The 19,555-nt window shown below is 37.8% G+C and overlaps 1 protein-coding gene and 1 long non-coding RNA gene across 2 annotated transcripts; one reads left to right on the forward strand and one right to left on the reverse strand.

Moving 5' to 3' along the window:
• The first annotated feature begins 1,786 nt into the window (after positions 1-1,786).
• LOC113352797 lies at positions 1,787-4,566 on the forward strand. Its single transcript, XM_026596569.1, has 4 exons — positions 1,787-3,216; positions 3,353-3,595; positions 3,727-3,811; positions 3,964-4,566. Exons 1-4 carry the CDS (start codon positions 1,787-1,789, stop codon positions 4,564-4,566), a joined length of 2,361 nt encoding a protein of 786 aa, XP_026452354.1.
• A 4,220-nt stretch (positions 4,567-8,786) lies between these two features.
• On the reverse strand, positions 8,787-9,824 carry LOC113354519. Its single transcript, XR_003361926.1, has 3 exons — positions 9,729-9,824; positions 9,482-9,541; positions 8,787-8,844 (listed from the first exon to the last, which is right to left on the reverse strand). It is a non-coding gene; the product is annotated as an uncharacterized LOC113354519 (long non-coding RNA).
• Between the last annotated feature and the right edge of the window lie 9,731 nt (positions 9,825-19,555).

The following is a 19,555-nucleotide window of genomic DNA, read 5'->3' on the forward strand; positions in this document are numbered from 1 at the left end:
GGATCCGGGTCCTAATGGTTCCGGTTCCTACACTTGTGGACCCAGAACCGGACCCGTTTAAATATCCGGGTACCCGCCGGTGCCGGGTATCCATTGGGTCTTAAGAAAACTATTAAAAAAACCTCAAAAACTTAATATTTGTCTCTTTTTGGCTTGGATTTAAATAACTTTTATAAAATTTATTATTATTTCTTATTAATGTACAAAATAAAGATTAAATGTAAGAGAAAAATTTAAAACGAGTAAAATATCAAAGCTAAAACTAGCAAAAACATGAAAAAAAGTATGAATAAACGGGTACCCGATACCCGCGGGTACCCAACGGGTATTAGTCGTTTGGACCCGTTTAGATTCGGGTCCAATCGGGTAATTACCCGTCGGGTCCTAAGTTGCTAATGGGTCCAATTTTAGGACCCGGAACCGGACGCAAGTCTACCGGATCCGGTTCCGGTTCCTGGTAATGAGTACCCATTGACAGCCCTAGGTAATATGATCATTTTCACAGTCTGTAATATTTACTTTACTTATTTTTGATAAGGGTAGTCTGGTCATTTTCATAGTCTCTAGAATATGTATTACACTTATTTCCAGTAAGGGTAAAATAATCATTTTCATAGTATGTAATATTTACTTTACTTATTTCCGATAAGGGTAGTTTGGTCATTTTCATAGTCTGCATAATATTTATTGCACTTATTTCCAGTAAGGGTAAAATGGTCATTTTCACAATATGTAATATTTACTTTACTTATTTCTTATATGGGTTGTATGGTTATATTCACAGTTTGTAATATTTACTTATTTCCGATGAGGGTAAAATTAATTAGATGGATTAATTATGGAGAGTTAATTGTGATTGTCTGTAAAATTGTCAACAAATATGTTTGTGACTAATAAAAGAATTGAATATTCCTAAATTATTATCACGAATACATGATTTAATAACAATTATAACTGTTGCTGGACTTATCATAGGCGTATCTGTGACGAAAAAATAAACTATGACAGGTTGCACTGTTACAAAATCCTGATTTTGGTGTAGTGACTGCCGAGAGACGACGATGCATTCAAAGCAGGAGTTCGAAAGTTCATAGACTATGCGAGTCCGGATTTAGAACCCGACCAGAAAATCATTTGTCCTTGTAATAAGTGAAATAACAACAGGAGCGATCTTGTGTCTGTAGTGCACGGACATATTATGTGGAATGGGTTTATGCGGGGATATGTCGATTGGGTATACCATGGAGAAGGGGAGGACCAGTTGAGGGAAACAACCAATACTAGAAATGTGGTGCAGGACGATGATGAAGAAATGTCTGATTTGCTACAAGAAATGAACTGCGACTCCTCCAATTTTTACAAGTTGTTGAACGATGCGCAGGTGTCACTATATCCTGGCTGTGAAAAGTTTTCAAGATTATCCTTCATTGTGCACTTGCTTCATGTCAAGTCCCTAGGTGGATTGAACATCAAGGGGATTGCCGCGTTGTTGAGTCTCTTGACCAATTCCGGATGCCAAACTACCAAAGAATTTTTATGAAGCGAGAACAACAATCAAGGGCTTGGGTCTTGGCTACATTTTGATCGATGCTTGCGAGAATGACTGTGTTTTGTTCTGGAAAGAAAATACAGATAAAACTTCTTGCCCGGTATGTCATGCTTCAAGATGTAAAACTACTTAATTGAATGTAGATAACGAATCAATCAGAAGGACACCAAGGGGTAAAAACATTCCGGTAAAGCAATTGCGATACTTCCATTGAAGCCAAGACTTCAGAGGTTATTTATGTCTTCGAAGACCGCTTCTGATATGCAATATCATGCCAAAAGACTTTCCAAAGATGGAGTTTTGAGGCATCCATGTGATGCAGAGACATGGAAGACCTTTGATATGAAGCACCCAACATTTGCAACTGATCCTCGCAATGTAAGACTTGCATTAGCAACTGATGGGATGAATCCGTTTGGGAATATGTTGCATCCACATAGTACATGGCCAGTGGTTCTCATCAATTATAACTTACCACCACGGTTGTGTATGAAAGAGGAAAATTTTATTTTGGCTATGATAATTCATGGACCTAAATCCCCAGGAAACGACATCGATGTGTATTTGCAACCACTCATAGAGGAATCGAAGGAATTGTGGGATGAAGGTGTTGAAACTTACGACATTTCAAAGAAAGAGAATTTTAAATGTCGTGCAGCATTACTTGGCATCATCAGTGATTTTCCTGCACTAGATATGCTTTTCGGGTGGAGCACCAAAGGGGAATTTGCTTGTCCGTGCTGTGGGCCTGACCGATGTTCAGAACGACTGAGCAATGGGGACAAGTATTGTTATCGCCGATACTTGCCTGCTGGTCATCATTGGTGCCACCAGAAGTCAGCCTTTAATGGAGAGAAAGAACTTCGAGAACCACCACATCTGATGAATGGGGATGAAATCGATCAACAACTGACTCATTTTCGACAAGTTCAGTTTGGTAAGAACGCCAAACAGACTGGTCTGACAGAAACAACACCGGCTACTTTTGAACACAACTGGAAAAAAAAGAGCATATTTCATGAGTTTCCGTACTTAAGCTCAATTATATGTTTTCATAATGTCGATGTGATGCACGTTGAGAAGAATATTTGTGAAACTGTATTGGGCACAGTGATGAATGTAGAAGGGAAAACGAAAGACAATCTTAAGGCCCGGTCGGATCTGATGGACTGGGGATTACGACCTGAGTTACATTTGAGACAAGAGGGAGACAAAGTAGTGGTGCCAACAGCTTCTTTTGCCATGTCGCCAAAAGAAAAGGAATCTTTTTGTAGAACTTTGAAGGATATTAAGGTTCCCGATGGATACTCATCAAACATTTCTCGGTGTGTGAACGTTAAGGATCGAAAGATTATGGGTCTGAAAAGTCATGACTATCATGTACTAATGGAGTATTTATTGCCGATTGCGTTACATGGACACTTGTATGGGTATATATTGGAAGCATTGAGTGGGTTATGTATGTTTTTCAAAGTGTTGTGCACACGGGTTCTCAAGATAGAGGATCTGGATAAACTACAAGATAGAATTGCAATTACTTTGTGCAAGTTGGAAAGAATATTTCCCCCATCTTTTTTTGTTGTGATGATGCATTTGCCCATTCATCTACCACAACAAGCAAAGGATGCAGGTCCAGTTCAGTATAGGTGGATGTATCCGATCGAGAGGTAAGGGTATTCATTTATTTTATGTACAATACTTGTCTAACTACATTGATGACTTGGGTTAATATTTATTTTTGTAAAATCTTAATATATGATCGCTATTTTTGCATCCTTTGAAATCTTATTGTAATTACTTTAGGTATATGCGTAAGTTGAAGTCTTTTGTGCGGAATAAAGCTTGCCTCGAAGGATCGATGGCTGAAGCATACCTCATAGATGAATGTATCACTTTTTGTACGCGTTACTTGAATAGTGTTGTTACAAAATTTAATAAACTTGAAAGGAACGATGATGATGAGGCGCCACAACCTGATGATCGATTTATAGTTTTCAAACAATTCGGTAGTCCCCTTGGAGCTGAAACTTGGGGACAACTTACGGAGTCAGAGATGAAACAAATCTAACTTTATGCTTTGCTGAATACCAAAGAAGTGCAGCCATATGAGGAGTACGCGTGTGATTTATTTGTGTTCTGATAGCCATTAACTTGTTCATGATCTATTAATATTTTAGCACTGTTGTGGTTAACTATGTTAAGCACTGCACCTGCAGGGAGCACAAAGGAGAGCTGCGAAGCCGTGGCCTAAGAGATGCCGAGGTTAATAGAAGACACACCAAAGAATTTCCTGATTGGTTTGAAACTAAATTAAGTATCGATATATCATTGTAACACAATTTCCTTTGCGATTTTAATGATTTTCACTTCGTTTTTTTCGTCATTTAAGAACATCTCTATGTATGTATGAATAGATATACCAATTGCATAAAGATGGTCAGGTGAGTGATAAACTATATTCTTTGAGTCAAGGTCCTGCTAAAGAATGTTTGAGTTACAATGGCTACATTATCAACGGGTTTAGATTTCATACAAGAGAGTGGGAGAGTCGACGAAAGTCACAGAATAGTGGACTATGTGTCCATCGGGAAGACGAAGGTGTAGCTGAAGATGAAAATGATTTTTATGGAGTTGTGAATAATATTATCGAGGCCCGGTATGTGGGTCAACTCCGAGTTCTTCTTTTCAAATGCGATTGGCGGACGATTGCAGGAACAGATGAGTTTGGATTTACTAGTGTCCATATGAGTAGAAGATATTATGTGAATGAACCGTTTATATTAGCATCTCAAGCCCAACAGGTTTTCTATATCAAGGATGTATATAATCAACAAAAGGAAGTGGTTATAAAAACACAACCTCGTCGGTCTTTCAATATTCCAGAAATAGATTCGGTTGGGGAGACTGAAATAGAAACCTCGAGTGCTAGTGAGGCATATCAAGAATGGCATTCAATTTATTCGATAAAAGATCTTAGAGGAGAACCATTCAAGTTAATCAATTATGAATATGTATGAATATCCTTCATTTCGTCTTTGGAATCTGTGGTAGGTTTATAAAAATTTAATCATTAGCTAAATAGCTTCTTTCCTTTTGTTATTTGTGTATGTGATTTTCTTTGTTGATTTTGTTAATTATAGAGTATGATGTCTCTCTGAAACGGGAATGCAACTGCTCTGTTTCTCTTCTTGTCTCCACTGTAAGTTATCTCTCTCCCTATGTTCTTTTGATCTTGTCCATTAAAGGGATGATAAATTTCATCAAGGTCTTACAGAATTTAGACATTAATGTCTTCTTTCAGAATCTAATAGCAAATTTTGGGTTAATTATGGTTCATGCTTTGCTTAATTAGGTTTCTTGAATTATCATCTTTCTTGTTTTACCGACACCAATGGTGATCGTTAATTCCTCTTAGTAATTTAATTTAACCAACGATTTCAATCTACTTCTATTTCTTGATAATGACCATCATAATCTGCATAGTGACATTCCGTGGAATCAGAAAAAACAAACGGACTCAACAATTCTCAGGTGTTCCTTACATCATGACCTTGCTCAATTGCCTTCTCTCTGGATGGTATAAATCTCTCTGCCTCTCTATCTCTCTATAACATGATTGATGATTGTTGTGTGCTATTCTATTTTAAAATGAATGGAATAAAGAATAGCATAGGTATAACAATTCTGTGACATGATTGATGGAATATGCGATTCAAAAATGAGACTGCTAGTAGTATGTCGAGTTCACGTTTATTTTTTTCCCCTTATTATGCCTTCATTAGGATAACTTCTGGGAGATGGGAAATACTGGTCACTTCACTCAGAATTTCAATTGATAACAATTATGACCCAACATGCATTGAGATATGGAATCTTGTTTTTCAGGTAAAAACTTCGCCTATGAAAAATGTTTTTCTTAGTAGTTCATTTGCGATCACTTCATTGTTGTTCAAACAGAGTGTAAAGTATTGTCGGTGGTCATTGGTGGCGTAAATATGGGAAATAAGTGCTAAAGTTTGCAGTAATGCTACCAAACGGCAAAAACGAAGGACTCGAGGTATCCTACAAAACCTGTATCCAACTCGCTTTATCATGAGTTACGTGATAGTAAATGCGACAGCGACTGGGAGATCGATGGAAATTTTGGTGCCATGTGCCAACGATGTGGGCCTTATCCCAAATGTTCTAATTGAGGTGAGTTAGAACTCCTCCAAAGGCATAACACAAACTAGAAATGCAAACCCATAAACTGAGTATTTATTCCTCCATCCCTGTCCCAATACTATTTATTGGTATGCCTATTTGTTTTGTTCATTTCCATTTTCTCGTAACCATGAACTGAGTATGCAAGTTAAGATTCCATCAATCAATGACGTTCTATACTAACTTTGGTTTGTTGTAGATTTTCGATGATGATAGATGGTAGGAATTAAATGCTACGGAGCAATAAAGGGTCGTTCTGGACCAGAAGCAATCAAATACATTTCCACTGTAGATGGTGCACCATTTATGTCCAAGTTGTGTACAACTTTGGTAGTCTGAGAGCATCACCTTTTGATTGTTTTTGGAGAGTGTTTTTTTCTTGTTGCTGTAAATGACTGGATCATTTTTGTGAACTTGATTTCATAAATGAGAACGTATTTTGGGACGAAAAGGTGTGTGAATGAATGTATAAAAGGGTAAAGGGAAAGGCATCCTGCCAAAGAAACTAAAAAAGTACATTTCCAAATTTTCAAACTTTAGCAACGTTTTTTAAGCGTTATTATTGGGTAATTATGCTACCGTTGGAATTTTCTTCTAGAAACGGTTTTCTAGACGTCGAGAAAACATTTGGGACGGCCTATCAGAACTGTCCCTAAAACTCAGAACCGTTCCTAGAAGTATTAGTGACGGCCTGTTAGAACCGTCCTTAGTAGTATTAGTGACGGTGGATCTTGGGACGGTAAAAGAACCGTCCCTAATACCTTTTTGGGACAATTTTAGGCCTTTTGGGACGTTTTTTGACCGTCCCAAGAGGCCTTATGTTTTGTAGTGCGCCACACTCCACCAAGAAACTCATGTAGATAAACTCACAATCTGGCAGGGCAACTATGGATATAACTTCCCAAATTATGCCATGTTCAAACTTAAATACCCCAAAACTCCGTTAAGGTCTAAGCAATAAAAAACTCCTCCGGAAAACTGGATTGTTAAAGTTTATCTGGAAATCCACATATTTCTCTTAATACCCTATTTCCTACCGGGAGATGAATACGGATTATAACCAAAGTCATTGGATGTCCACGACTCATCTCCACGTTTGATAGAAAGGATTACTACCCTATTAGTCGATGTTTTACCAATGCCAACGACTATGCAATCTGAAGAAGTCGGCAAAGACGAGAATGAGATACCTGAGAAGAGAATCTCGAATGGAATTTCAGGAAGTTCGACGGTTGATCTTGTGGAAGGATTGTAGAAGAATATCTTCTGGAATTTTGACATGAGCAACCATCCATCTTTGGCAGGGCCGTAGAAAATTATATGGGGGCTCTAGGCGAAGTTAGATTAACAGGGGCCTCTGTAGGCCAGTTTTTTCTCTCCTTTGATAATCAAATGATAAAATTGGCCCAGAAAAGATGTCTAAAAAACCCGGAAAACCACCTTATCTTACAAAGATCGATATTCATGCCCTTTTCGAATCAAAATCATATGAAATAACTTTATCAACTTCCAAACTGTGTTTGGACAAGCAAATTGTTGGTATAAATGTCAATAAAATTTTGCATGACATACATTAAGATATCAGTTTTCCATATCTTTTAAGTAAATCAACAAATTTTTTATTTGGATATCTTGTTTGGCAGGCAAAAACTTCAAAAGGTTTCAATTTTGCATATAAGTTTGCCCGTTAATATATGAGGACCCATATCATGCCTTGGATAACTTTCAAGTTGATATAACAAACTGTAAAATTAGTTGTTTGCCAATTGCCCAACTTGACATATATTTTTCTGAAGCACTTGCATCATATTCATACAAAACAACTAAATTGAATTGTTGATTTTCTTTCTTTTTTGAGGCAGCAGATTTTTAAATTCAAAGTTTTTGGAAGTGGAAACTAGATAGAAGAATTAAAAGTCAAATGGTAAAATTTACTTTGATTTCAATGGAGAAAATCATAGAAGAATTAAATGTCAAATGGTAAAATTTACTTTGATTTCAATGGCAAAAATCTAGTTCTTATTTTCTAATTATGGAAGGAGAAATCTTAGAACTTGAATATTGAAGTAAGTATAAGGACCGAAAAACAGCATAGTGGGCTAGATGGGAAATCAAACCAGAAAGAAAAAGAACTAAAGAAAGAAAAAAAATTAATCAAGCACTTAATGGGAAATAGATAGGATCTGGGGGCCCTTAAGATTTGGGGACTCTAAGCCGTCACCTAGCTGGCCTAAGCTCAGCGACAGAATCGAATTCTAGAACCTTTCAGCAATCCAGGAATTTTCATAAGGTAGCTCTCGTTGTCATGCATTGGGTTTACAAACGTAGGAGGCTTGACCGCGGACAGGAAAAACCAGCCATGGGGACATATTTGTGGTCCGCAAAAGTCCGAGTAGAAAAGGATCTTGTCAGGTTTATTGCTGACCGACAGTTTGTACTCACAGCACGTAAATGCACGTAATCTACTAGACGAAGAAAATCTGATATCAACCACATGATATCACAGTGGAACATAACTAAGGGTGCACACGGTACGGTTCGGCTCGGTTTTTTGACGAGACCGAGTACCTGTACCTCCCTAGCCTCGGTTCCAAAATTTTGGACCGGTACCTGTACCTTGTACCTCGGTTCCGGTTCCATCCAGTACCAGGTACGGTACCGGTTCCAATCGGTTCTTTTCCAGAAAGAAATATGTCTTTTTCTCTGACAATCTAAGTACATGTTTTTTACCTGTTTTTCAATATATTAAGCAATAACTCATACTTAGAACAAAGCAACAATCAATAAGTAGCTATATTACTAGCAAACCAAACAAACAAAGTCTTGAAAACCTGAGTAGCAGTAGGCAGTAGCAATGTAGCACACAAACTGACAATCTCACAATCACACACACTAAAGTCTGGGAAATCCGAAAAAGCAACAATTAGCAGTAGGCAGTAGCCACAGACACACACACTAAGTCTTGAAAATGAGAAAATCTGAAAAAGAACAACTAGCAGTGCAGCTAGTGATGCAGTAGTCTTGAATCTTGATCTTCTAATCCATATCAGCAGCACTTGTGGTGTCATCAGTGTTGATAGGACCAAGTAACGCTGCCAAACAAATAATAGTAGTTAGTAACTCAATATCATCTCAGCTTGCATCACAACTCATTTAACCCATCAACATACATAACAACTCTTCATTAGACTCAATTCATTAATCAGCTAAACATCCTAGAACGATCAACATCCAGAAGACCAAACTTCAATTCATAATTAAGATGAGAACTACAAAACCACCACCAAAACAAATTAACACCCTAATTTCTCAAATTAACTACACACATCAAGATACACATTACCAGATCAATAACAAAACATGAACCCTGAATTAAGACAAGTACTAGCTTGTTATTAGCAATTCAGCTAAACTTTCAATCCAAAGATTTTGCAGCTCATACTCAAAATCAAGATAACATCTGGATCTTCTCAACATCATTCAATTGATCAATTCTCATCCAAACAAATCCAAAAACAAAACCCTAACCCTAAAATCACAAATTCAGTAACATAAAACAGAGCATATCATCACAATTCAATGAAACACACATCAATTAGATAAGATCTCAATCTTTCAAACATTAAACAACAAAACTAAAGCAAAACCCAGATTTTATTTAACACCCTAATTTCATTAACAAAAGTAATGAAAAATCAAAAGAAAAGATTAAGAAGATAGAATTCTTACCAAATCCAAGCCAAATCAATCAACTCTTGCAAATCTGATGAACAAGTCTTAATTACAAATCTGAAAAATCAAAAGATTAAAGGTAGAATTATTAGATTCAGATTCTCAGAAGATTCAGAATTATTACAAATCTCAATTACAAAACCCTAGGTTCAGTTCGCTTACCCTTTGAATCAACACTTGAGATTCAAAGTAGGTTCAGTTCGCTTACAAATCTTAATTACTTACCGTTTGAATCAACACTTACCCTTTGAATCAACACTTGTAATGGAGAAGAGAAGATTGTCGCTCGTCTCTGTTAATCAACATTTGTAATGGAGAAGATTGTCGCTCGTCCCTTCTCAGACAGAGAGGAGACGAAAAAAAGAAGAAGAAGAAAATGAGAAGAGAAACGGAAACCCTATAATGTTCGCTTATATACCCCCATCTAATCTAACGGCTAATACTGATCCCTTATCCCCTAAATCTAACGGCTCTAATCATTCGGGAAATTCGGTCCGGTACGGCACGGTACTTGTACATGACCGTGTACCTGTACCCCCAGACCTCGGTTCCTATTTTTTGGACCGGTACCTGTACCTTGTACCTCGGTTCGGTCCAAAACCAGGTACGGTTCCACCGATTCCGGTTCGGTCCATCGCTCCGGCTCGGTTCCTCTGCACCCTTAAACATAACTAACAGAGTTTATATTATCCGATTACCTTATTTATCGTCAAAAGATAATTCTCATTTACGGTTAGGAGATTATTCTCATTTATCTTGGTTGTAAACACAAGAGATATTGTTAAGGTTTTATATATATTATTTCCAAGGAGAACATTTCTCCTCAAGGAAATTATCATCAAATCCAAGATGGTATCAGCCCCCTACGATCCTATTTTCTCTAAATCATTAAAATCAATGGCGAAGGAACAACTGAAGCTCACAGACATTGTTGAGGCAAATAGTTCTATGCATCTACAACAACCCGATGATGCTTTCTACATGGATACCGGTGCTACATCACACCTTACTGCTGATCCAGATAATCTACGCAACGTTTTCAATTCTAGCAATGTACGATCTATCTTAGTTGGCAATGTCAATAGTATTCCAGTTACTGCTAGTGGTACCAAGTTCATAACCTTTCGCTCTCGTACTCCTCAACTCAAAAATACTCTTGTTTTTCCCGATATTATCAAAAACTTAGTATCCTTTCGTAAGTTCACCACTGATAATCGTGTTTCTGTAGATTTTGATCCTTCTGGTTTTTCTGTGAAGGATCTGAGTTCGAGGAAGATTATCCTTCGATGTAATAGTTCTGGGTAGCTCTACCCGATCACCAACTCTGCCGTGCTACCACAAATATCGTCCCAGTCTTCCCCCATTTCTCTTGCTGTCTTTTCGCCAGATATTTGGCATAGCCGCCTTGGTCATCCCGGCAAGGCTGTTTTAGATGTTCTTCGTACCGATAATTATATTCATTGTAATAAGAATCAACATTCTAAACTTTGTCATTCATGTCAAGTTAGTAAACATGTTCGATTACCTTTTTATGAATCAAATTCCAATACTTTTGCTCCGTTTGATATCATTCACAGCTATTTATGGACCTCTCCTCTACATGTTGATACCGGTTTTCGTTCTTATCTTACTGGATGATTTCATTAACTATCTTTGGGTTTATCCTCTAAAATTTAAATCCCAAGTCTATGACAAATTTTTAGAATTTCGATCTGTTGTTCAAACACAATTTGAGCGTAAAAGCTTTCAATGCGACATGGGACGTGAATTTGACAACTCTTCTTTTCAAAATTTTGCTCGTACTAATGGTCTAATTTTTCTCTTCTTCTGCCCCCAAACTTCCTCTCAAAATGGCAAGGCCGAACGCATGATCCGCCGTGTCAATGATATAACCCGCACCCTTATGTCTCACGCTTCCGTTCCACCAAAATTTTGGGTTTATTCTCTCTTTATGGTTGTTTATCTTCATAATATTTTCCCCACAAAAATCCTAAATTTTTCTTCTCCTGTGTCTATTCTCTATCAACGCCAACCAACTTATGACCATCTTCATACTTTTGGTTTTCTTTGCTATCTAAATCTCTCTTCCACAACTCCTCACAAACTTGCTCCCGCTCCACTAAATGTGTTTTTCTTGATTTTCCTCCCAACCACCGTGGATACCGCTGCCTTGACCTTTCCACGAACAAAATAATCATTTCCCGTCACGTAATTTTTGACGAGAATGTATTTCCTTTCACTAATCCTCCAACACCCGTGTCTGAAAATGATTCCTCCACTGCTTCTCCCCTTCATTCACACCATATTTCCTACGGTTCTACTCATACTACTCCGACTGTCAATAGTCCCTCACCCACTGTAAATACCTACACTCCACCTCATCGGCACCTTTACGCCTTTCCCACCGCTCCCACTCCCAATCATCTTCTACGCAGCAATCTTCCACGCCCTGCTTGCACCATCCAGCAATCTGTCCCACTCCACTCCATGTCCAGCAATCTTCCACGTCCTGCTTCCCCACTCCACAGCATCCTGCCCACTCCTCCTTTGCCCACTACTGACAATTCCACTTCATCTTCTTCTTTCCCCACTACCGACGATTCAACTTCGTCTTCCTTCTCCACTCTTCCACAAACCGTACTGCCACCTCGTACTTCTACAGCAAATCCAAATCCCACTCCTTCTCCTCACTCCACTTCACAGCAGACCATACTTCCACCTCCTGCTTCTACTACAGATCTAACTACCACTCCCAATACACCCTCAGCCACAGCACCTTCGTCTACTACCATTCCTACAGATCCCACCCGACCTATCACTCGTGCCTCTCGTGGCATTTTCCGCCCTATAAATCGTCTTAATCTTCATGTTCAAACCTTACGTCATATTTCGCCTATTCCTCGTTCTCACTTGTATGCTCTTAGGGACATAAACTGGAATGCTGCCATGAAAGATGAGTACAATGCTATGATGAAAACTAATATTTGGGAACTTGTACCATGACCACGTGATGCTCATGTTATTCGTTACATGTGGCTGTTTCGTCATAAATATAATGCTGATGGATCCCTACAGCGACACAAGGCTCGTCTTGTTGCCAATGGCAAATCTCAACAAGTTGGAGTTGACTGTTTTGAAACGTTTAGTCCGGTTGTTAAACCTGCTACTATTCGTACTGTTCTCACTATTGCTACATCACGATCTTGGACCATACATCAACTAGATGTCAAGAATGCTTTTCTTCATGGTGATCTAACCGAGACAGTTTGCATGCATCATCCTCCAGGATTTGTTGACTCTGCTCACCCTGATTACGTATGTAGATTACGTAGATCTCTCTATGGCCTCAAGCAGGCTCCCAGGGCATGGTTTAAGAGGTTTGCCAAGTTTATCACAGGTTGTGGTTTCCGTGGTAGTGTATGTGATCCCTCACTTTTTGTTTATCAATCAGGATCCGAAACAGCATACTTACTTTTATATGTTGATGACATTATTTTGACTGCCTCTACTGATGCTCTCCTGTGCCGCTTCATTGATTTGATGAAGAGAGAGTTTGCTATGTCTGACCTTGGCCCACTACATCATTTTCTGGGTATCACTTTACTCGTTCATCCTCATGATTATTTTTGTCTCAGTCCTTATATGCACAGGATATCATCGCCCGTGCCACCATGAAAAAATGTAATCCAGTGGCTACTCCAGTCGACACCGATTTGAAGCTCAGTGCAACCTCTGGTCCGCCATTTTCGGATCCCACTCTATATAGAAGCCTAGCAGGTGCTCTTCAGTACCTCACCTTTACTCGGCTGAATACTGCATAAGCAGTTCAGCAGGTACGTCTATTTATGCATGACCCCCGTGAGCCTCACATGCATTCCCTCAAGCGAATCCTTCGCTATCTTCAGGGCACCGTCAACCACAGATTGTTTCTCTCGGTCTCCTCTATCTCTGGCTTAACAACATATTCTGATGCTGACTGGGCGGTGTGTCCCGATTCTCGACGATCGACATCTGGTTTTTGTGTCTTTCTTGGTGACAATCTCATCTCCTGGTCCTCCAAGCGTCAAGCAACAGTTTCTCGATCCAGCGGTGAAGCCGAACACCGGGGAGTAGCAAATGCAGCTGCTGAAACAACATGGCTTCGCAACCTTCTTCTAGAGCTCCATCTACCTCTACGACGTGCTACTATTGTCTACTGTGACAATGTAAGTGCGATATGTATGTTTGGAGATCCTGTTCAACATCAACGTACCAAACATCATGTGGAGACTGATATACATTTTGTTCATGAACGAGGTCGTATTGGTGCCATTCAAGTCTTACACGTCCCCTCTGAGAACCAGTATGCTGACATCTTCACCAAAGGACTTCCTCGATAATTATTTATTCGGTTTCGTTCTAGTCTCAGCGTTTGTTCCTCTCCCCCACAAACTAACGGGATGTAATAGAGTTTATATTATCCGGTTACCTTATTTACCGTTAGAAGATAATTCTCATTTACCATTAGGAGATTATTCTCATTTATCTTGGTTGTAAACGATCTCAGTTCTGTGGCATCCCCTTTCTCGTCATTCTTGTCATCTACATTAGCTCTGCATTCCGTTGCCTTTACAACTTGACCCATGACTTCATCCTTATCCAAACTATCATCAACTGTCTCAGTTGCATTAATCATGAGCCATTCAGCAGCGAGCCATGGGGAACTAATATCAGGACATGGTACAAATAACGAAATACTGTCGCCTTCCAAAGAATATCTGTACAAGCCTATATCGTCCACTTGCGTATAAAACACAACTCTCTGAAAGACCCAAGTCTGAGGCTCTGCAAGAAAGCTGTGTATGATGACACGGTCACCCAAACTTTCCACTTTTACCCAATTCTTACAGCGGCCATCCAATTTCGATATTACAGTTTCGGTTACAAAGCTCTGATAACAACCTCTTGGAATGTAATATATTTCGATTCGAAATACTTCCCCAAAAGACACCCAGACTGTCCTTGGAATGTATAAGTGGTCCTTTCTTAACAGAATAACCGTCCAATCCATATACTAATTCAATCTCTTGGACCAAATTATGATTACACCCCATTTCCAGTAATTTATAATCAAAATATAAACTAATGAAACTTTATTGGAAAATCCCACACCTGAAAACTCGTATGCTCTCCATTGTTTTGCACCAGGGTGACAATACATAAGAATCTCAGGTGGAGTATAATAACCAAAATCTTCGCGAGTATAATAATCTCGGTGAGTATAAAGGAGAAAAACGATTGAATCAGTACCCTCAGGAGGAGATAATAATAAACAATCTCTGAGGCGATATCCACGTAATTCATTGAAATGGGCTAAATTCAGAAGTTTTGATCGGATGTGGTGGATATTGTATTTGTTGGCATTTCAGGTATTATTGGTATTTGACGGGTACTGCTAGTACTGCACATTGTTACCTGTCTCTTAGCATAAGAATCACCAAACATAACCTGGTTATCTAAAGTTTCAAATTCTTAATTTGTCAAGGATACACTATAAGTTATCTTCTTATAATTTTCGGTTGCAGGCTATGGTAATTGTTGCATGGCGTGGAAATACACCATCAGACATATTCGGAAAGGATATCCTGTATCATGTTTCTACTATTTCCATCACTCAAGACTCAAACAGTTGTTTATGTTTTCATTCTATCTCCTAATTCTGGTTGCCTAAAATAGCATCATTTGGTGACGAGATACTAAATTAAAAGGTCTTCATGCTCATGTATACACCAACTAGGTTATAAAATAACATCGACTCATCGAGCATGTCATCATAAGCTCTTTTCATATCGCTGTGGTTAGTTTAGTGAAGGATAAACTAGACAAGTGGACCTCTAATCAACTAAGCCTATTTTAGGTCAGTTCCACTCTTATTCTGTCCAGCGTTGATATTGTTGAATACAGATGAATTAAAATGGAAATCTTGAACATTTATTCTATCTATTTATATTTTTTACTGCTTGTAATCTAGACACAAAAGAAAATCAGTTAGAAATACGGGATCAAACACTATTTCACACAATTTATGTATTTGAGTTTTCGCTTCCTTGAAAGAAAATATCTATGCCAGCAGTGTGGGAAGTATGTGTTATGAGGTCACACATTGCCTGTAATTTGTCAGTGAAAACATTTCTGCACCGGTGAATGGTGATTGACACTTTCTGCTAATTGCCTACGATCTGTGTGAACACAAACAGTGGATAGCAGATTTTGGTGTAGCCATTGCAGCACATGGAAAGGCGACAGAGCTTCACCTGCCGAAAACAGTAGAAATGCCTGACCACAGTGGCACTCTTCCTAAAAAAAGTACGAATGTGAATAATCCATTCAATAGAAAGACCGGACAAAAATTTCATGAATGGAGTTGAAAGAGTTTGGATAGATTAAAGTTGGGAATTTACTTATTTATTTGCGAATTTTGTTCTTTAAAAACCTGGTCACCGTCTAATCCGTTCGAGCTTTTCCTGGGAGTATGGCATGAGTTACTTTAGCGCCGTAGCGCCTGGTACTCAGATATTGGCTCGAGGCATTTTCTCTACCTATGAAATTGCGCAAAAGACTTGAGCAAACTTCACAACGTTAAAAGGACTTCAGGATATTATAGCTATCCTTGGGTTGGACGAATTATCTGAAGAGGATTGTTTAACCGTAGCAAGAACACGAAAAATTGAGCGTTCTTACCACAACCCTTCTTCGTAGCAGAAGTATTTACCGGAGTTAAGGTAAAATGATGAATCTGCTCTTAGGAATCATTAAATCCCGTAAATAATTGTTCCGATGGATCATGGATATTCTTTGGGATGTGAGAATCAAATAATTCCTTGTGTTGGAAAAAAAAATCTCTAAACCCCCCTCGAAATAGGTTATTCTTTTTTTATTTCGAAAGGGATATTGGCATATTGCTGTGTTTGCTTGAATGATATACTAATCCCCATTCAATGCTAGGCATAATGAGTATAAGGACCTCAAAAAAACATCTTTTCGTACTATAAACTTCAAGGTGTATGAAGTTTCATATTTTGAGCAGAGCGATAAAAGACTCCATTTAACTTAGGTTGATCCAGGCCAGAGGCAGACCTACATCAAGGTAATGCACATTTGATATCAGCTCGCTTAAGAAGGTAACCAAATTGGATGATAATCAAATAATTTCATGTCATTTGAAAAATGTGACTAGCATAAGATGAGATCATATAATGCACATTAGACCATATTGGGACAACTATACTCATTTGTGTTGTTCAAAGCTACATAGGCGGTGTATTTGTAGGAAAGTAAACATAGTTTTTCTCTTTTTATTTAAAGGAAAAGATTGAGCTAGATATTGAAAGATTTCCACTTTCTAAAGGTGGAGGTACTTATTCCTACCCGAAGTACTATCCGATCCATTCTAGTATATAGATAATAATAGCTGTAAGGTACTTATTCCTACCCGAAGTACTATCCGATCCATTTTAGTATATAGATAATAATAGCTCTATATCCCGGTGAAGCAAACACCAGCCCTATAAGAGAAACAAATGCTCAAAGTCCTGAATGTTCCCTCAAGACATTGACTCCAATTGTTTCTGTAACGAGTCTAACGAATGTAATAAATATCCACAACATTACTTTGTTTCTGCAATTGTTTTTAAAGGTGTCGTAATAAAAGCCAGTTGAGGCAAAAAAAAAAAGAAAAAAAAGCACCACACAAAAACAAACAACACATAATTCCCAGAAGATATAAAGAAAAGGGGAATACAATAGATAGATGTTCAGGTAGTTGTGTATTTTCCCTGCCAACAGATTCATAAAGCATAGAGTCTGTACACCGAGTATATTTGACACCCTGCCTTTCAAATACTCTACTGCTACATAAATTCAGAGATATACAAAGTAAAAACATATGCAAGTGACAATGTATGCCTCCACCGTCGTCTTAAATTACCTGATTCAGTACTCCTAAATCTCCAAAAGAGATAAATATCAGTTAAGTTTACTGCAAACAATACCAGATTGAGAATGTTTAATAGCAGTTAAGTTTACTGCTTTGTATGATCCCAACAATGTTTAATTAACCGTTATTGTTGGAAGTTAAACCAAGATATGGTAATTTGGTTCGTGGGTCAACAAGTATTGTTGATACAGTGCATGGATGAACAAGTATTGTTGACATGTCAGGGTGGATCAACATACGTTGTTGATACATTGTGTCATATTTGGAAGTCGAAGCAAGTTGTGCCGGTTCTAGAGAGTTTTAGAAAAGTTCTATTTAGAGTTTTGTTTATGTTAGTAATGTGTGCTTTATTTAAAGTTTGCTTTTATTAGGAAAGTAGTTTGAGTGATCATCAAGCTTGTGAGACTATAAGTAGGATGTTAAGTCATGAATTAATGTACACCAAACTTATTACCAATGTAATCGTTTTATTTGCTTCCGCGTGTACTCTCCCCTCTCTTGCTCGAACCTACAATTATCATTTTGACTTATATAAGATTTAATTTAATTGAGAATGTCTATTTTTTCCTACGGCCTACAAGAAACAAATAACTCCGCCACCTAGCAAGTTATTGTTCAATACAGAACAGTATTACATAGAAAGGATACATTGGTTCGCGATCAAGGTAAATAATCCAAATACACAAGGACTTTAGAACGATCAAGCAACAAAACAACTATGTTTCCAGCATTGTCATGGACATCGACCTATACTAGTAGGTGGAACATAATAAACTGAAATATGACAACAAGACTGCTTTGATAAATCCTACAATATCTTCATATAAAATATTTATCCGAGAATTCCATTTCCTACACCGAATGATAAATCGATTTCAAGTGAATCAGTTATACACATGAAAACAACGAGCAAGCTAAAATAAAAAAAATATTAACCGATTACATAATCTCATCTTTGCTCAATTCATCCAATCAAAATTTGTGATAAAGACATATCTTTCCGCTACTTGTGACCTGTCAAAAAATTCACCAAGCGTAGCTACAATAAATTTGATTCTGCCAGTCATTTATCCTGATGCATTACACTATCGCTATGTCATGTCATTTTAGGAGTGAGAAATTACCTAATTCGGTCTACCTAAATCTCCAAAACTAAATGAGATAATTTCATAGATTTACTGGAACCATAAAAAATAAGTTTGTGAACATCTACTTTTTCTATTTTATTTCACCCTCAATTGCAGACAGAGACACGACTGTGATAGTTATGTAAAGACTGTAAAAATTTCGTCATCTCCTGATCCTCATAAATTAAATCCAGACCAACAACTGCCAAAGCACCACACAAACATCAAAAGAAATATAATGCACAGCAGAAACAGAGAAAAGAGAATGGAAATAGAGAAACATAATTGAGAGATGTTCGGGTAGTTGTTTTTTTTCCCCTGCCAACAGACTCATTATGTGTACATACAGTATATCGATACCCTGCCTTTCAAATATACTACTGCATTATAATCCCTAGCTACTATACTAAATTCATACATAATCGAGAGATGCTCGAAGCAAAGACGTATGTGAGTGACAATATAGGACTCCACCCCCACAAATATAATCAATAAAAACACTTTAAAATACCTATGTCAGACCTCCTAAATCTCTGAAACATATATGGTTTGTGAATATCTAATTTTCTTATGGGAACCAAATCCTCTACCTAGCAAGTGTTTTGTTCAACGCATAACAGTAATTTTTGTTCAACGCATAACAGTAAAACAGAGAAAGAATCCATTGGTTTGCAATGAAGGTAAACCGAAATACATATAGACTAAAGAATGGTCAAACAACTAAGTTTCCAGCATTATCATAAACACCGGAAATCATACCTATATTAGTAGGTGGACCATAATAAATCCTAGAATAGCTTCACATTGTTTCTCTATTCGAGAACTCAAATGGCAAAACTTGATTTAATAAAGAAAAAAACACACTTCCAAGCACTAAATGGTAAAAGAGATGTATATTCTTTCAGCTACTTCTGCTTTAGCTAACAAAAGATCCATTAAGTAAAGCAACAAGATATCTAATACTGTAAC

This window comes from Papaver somniferum, chromosome 2, assembly GCF_003573695.1.
Source record: "Papaver somniferum cultivar HN1 chromosome 2, ASM357369v1, whole genome shotgun sequence".
NCBI lineage: Eukaryota > Viridiplantae > Streptophyta > Magnoliopsida > Ranunculales > Papaveraceae > Papaver > Papaver somniferum.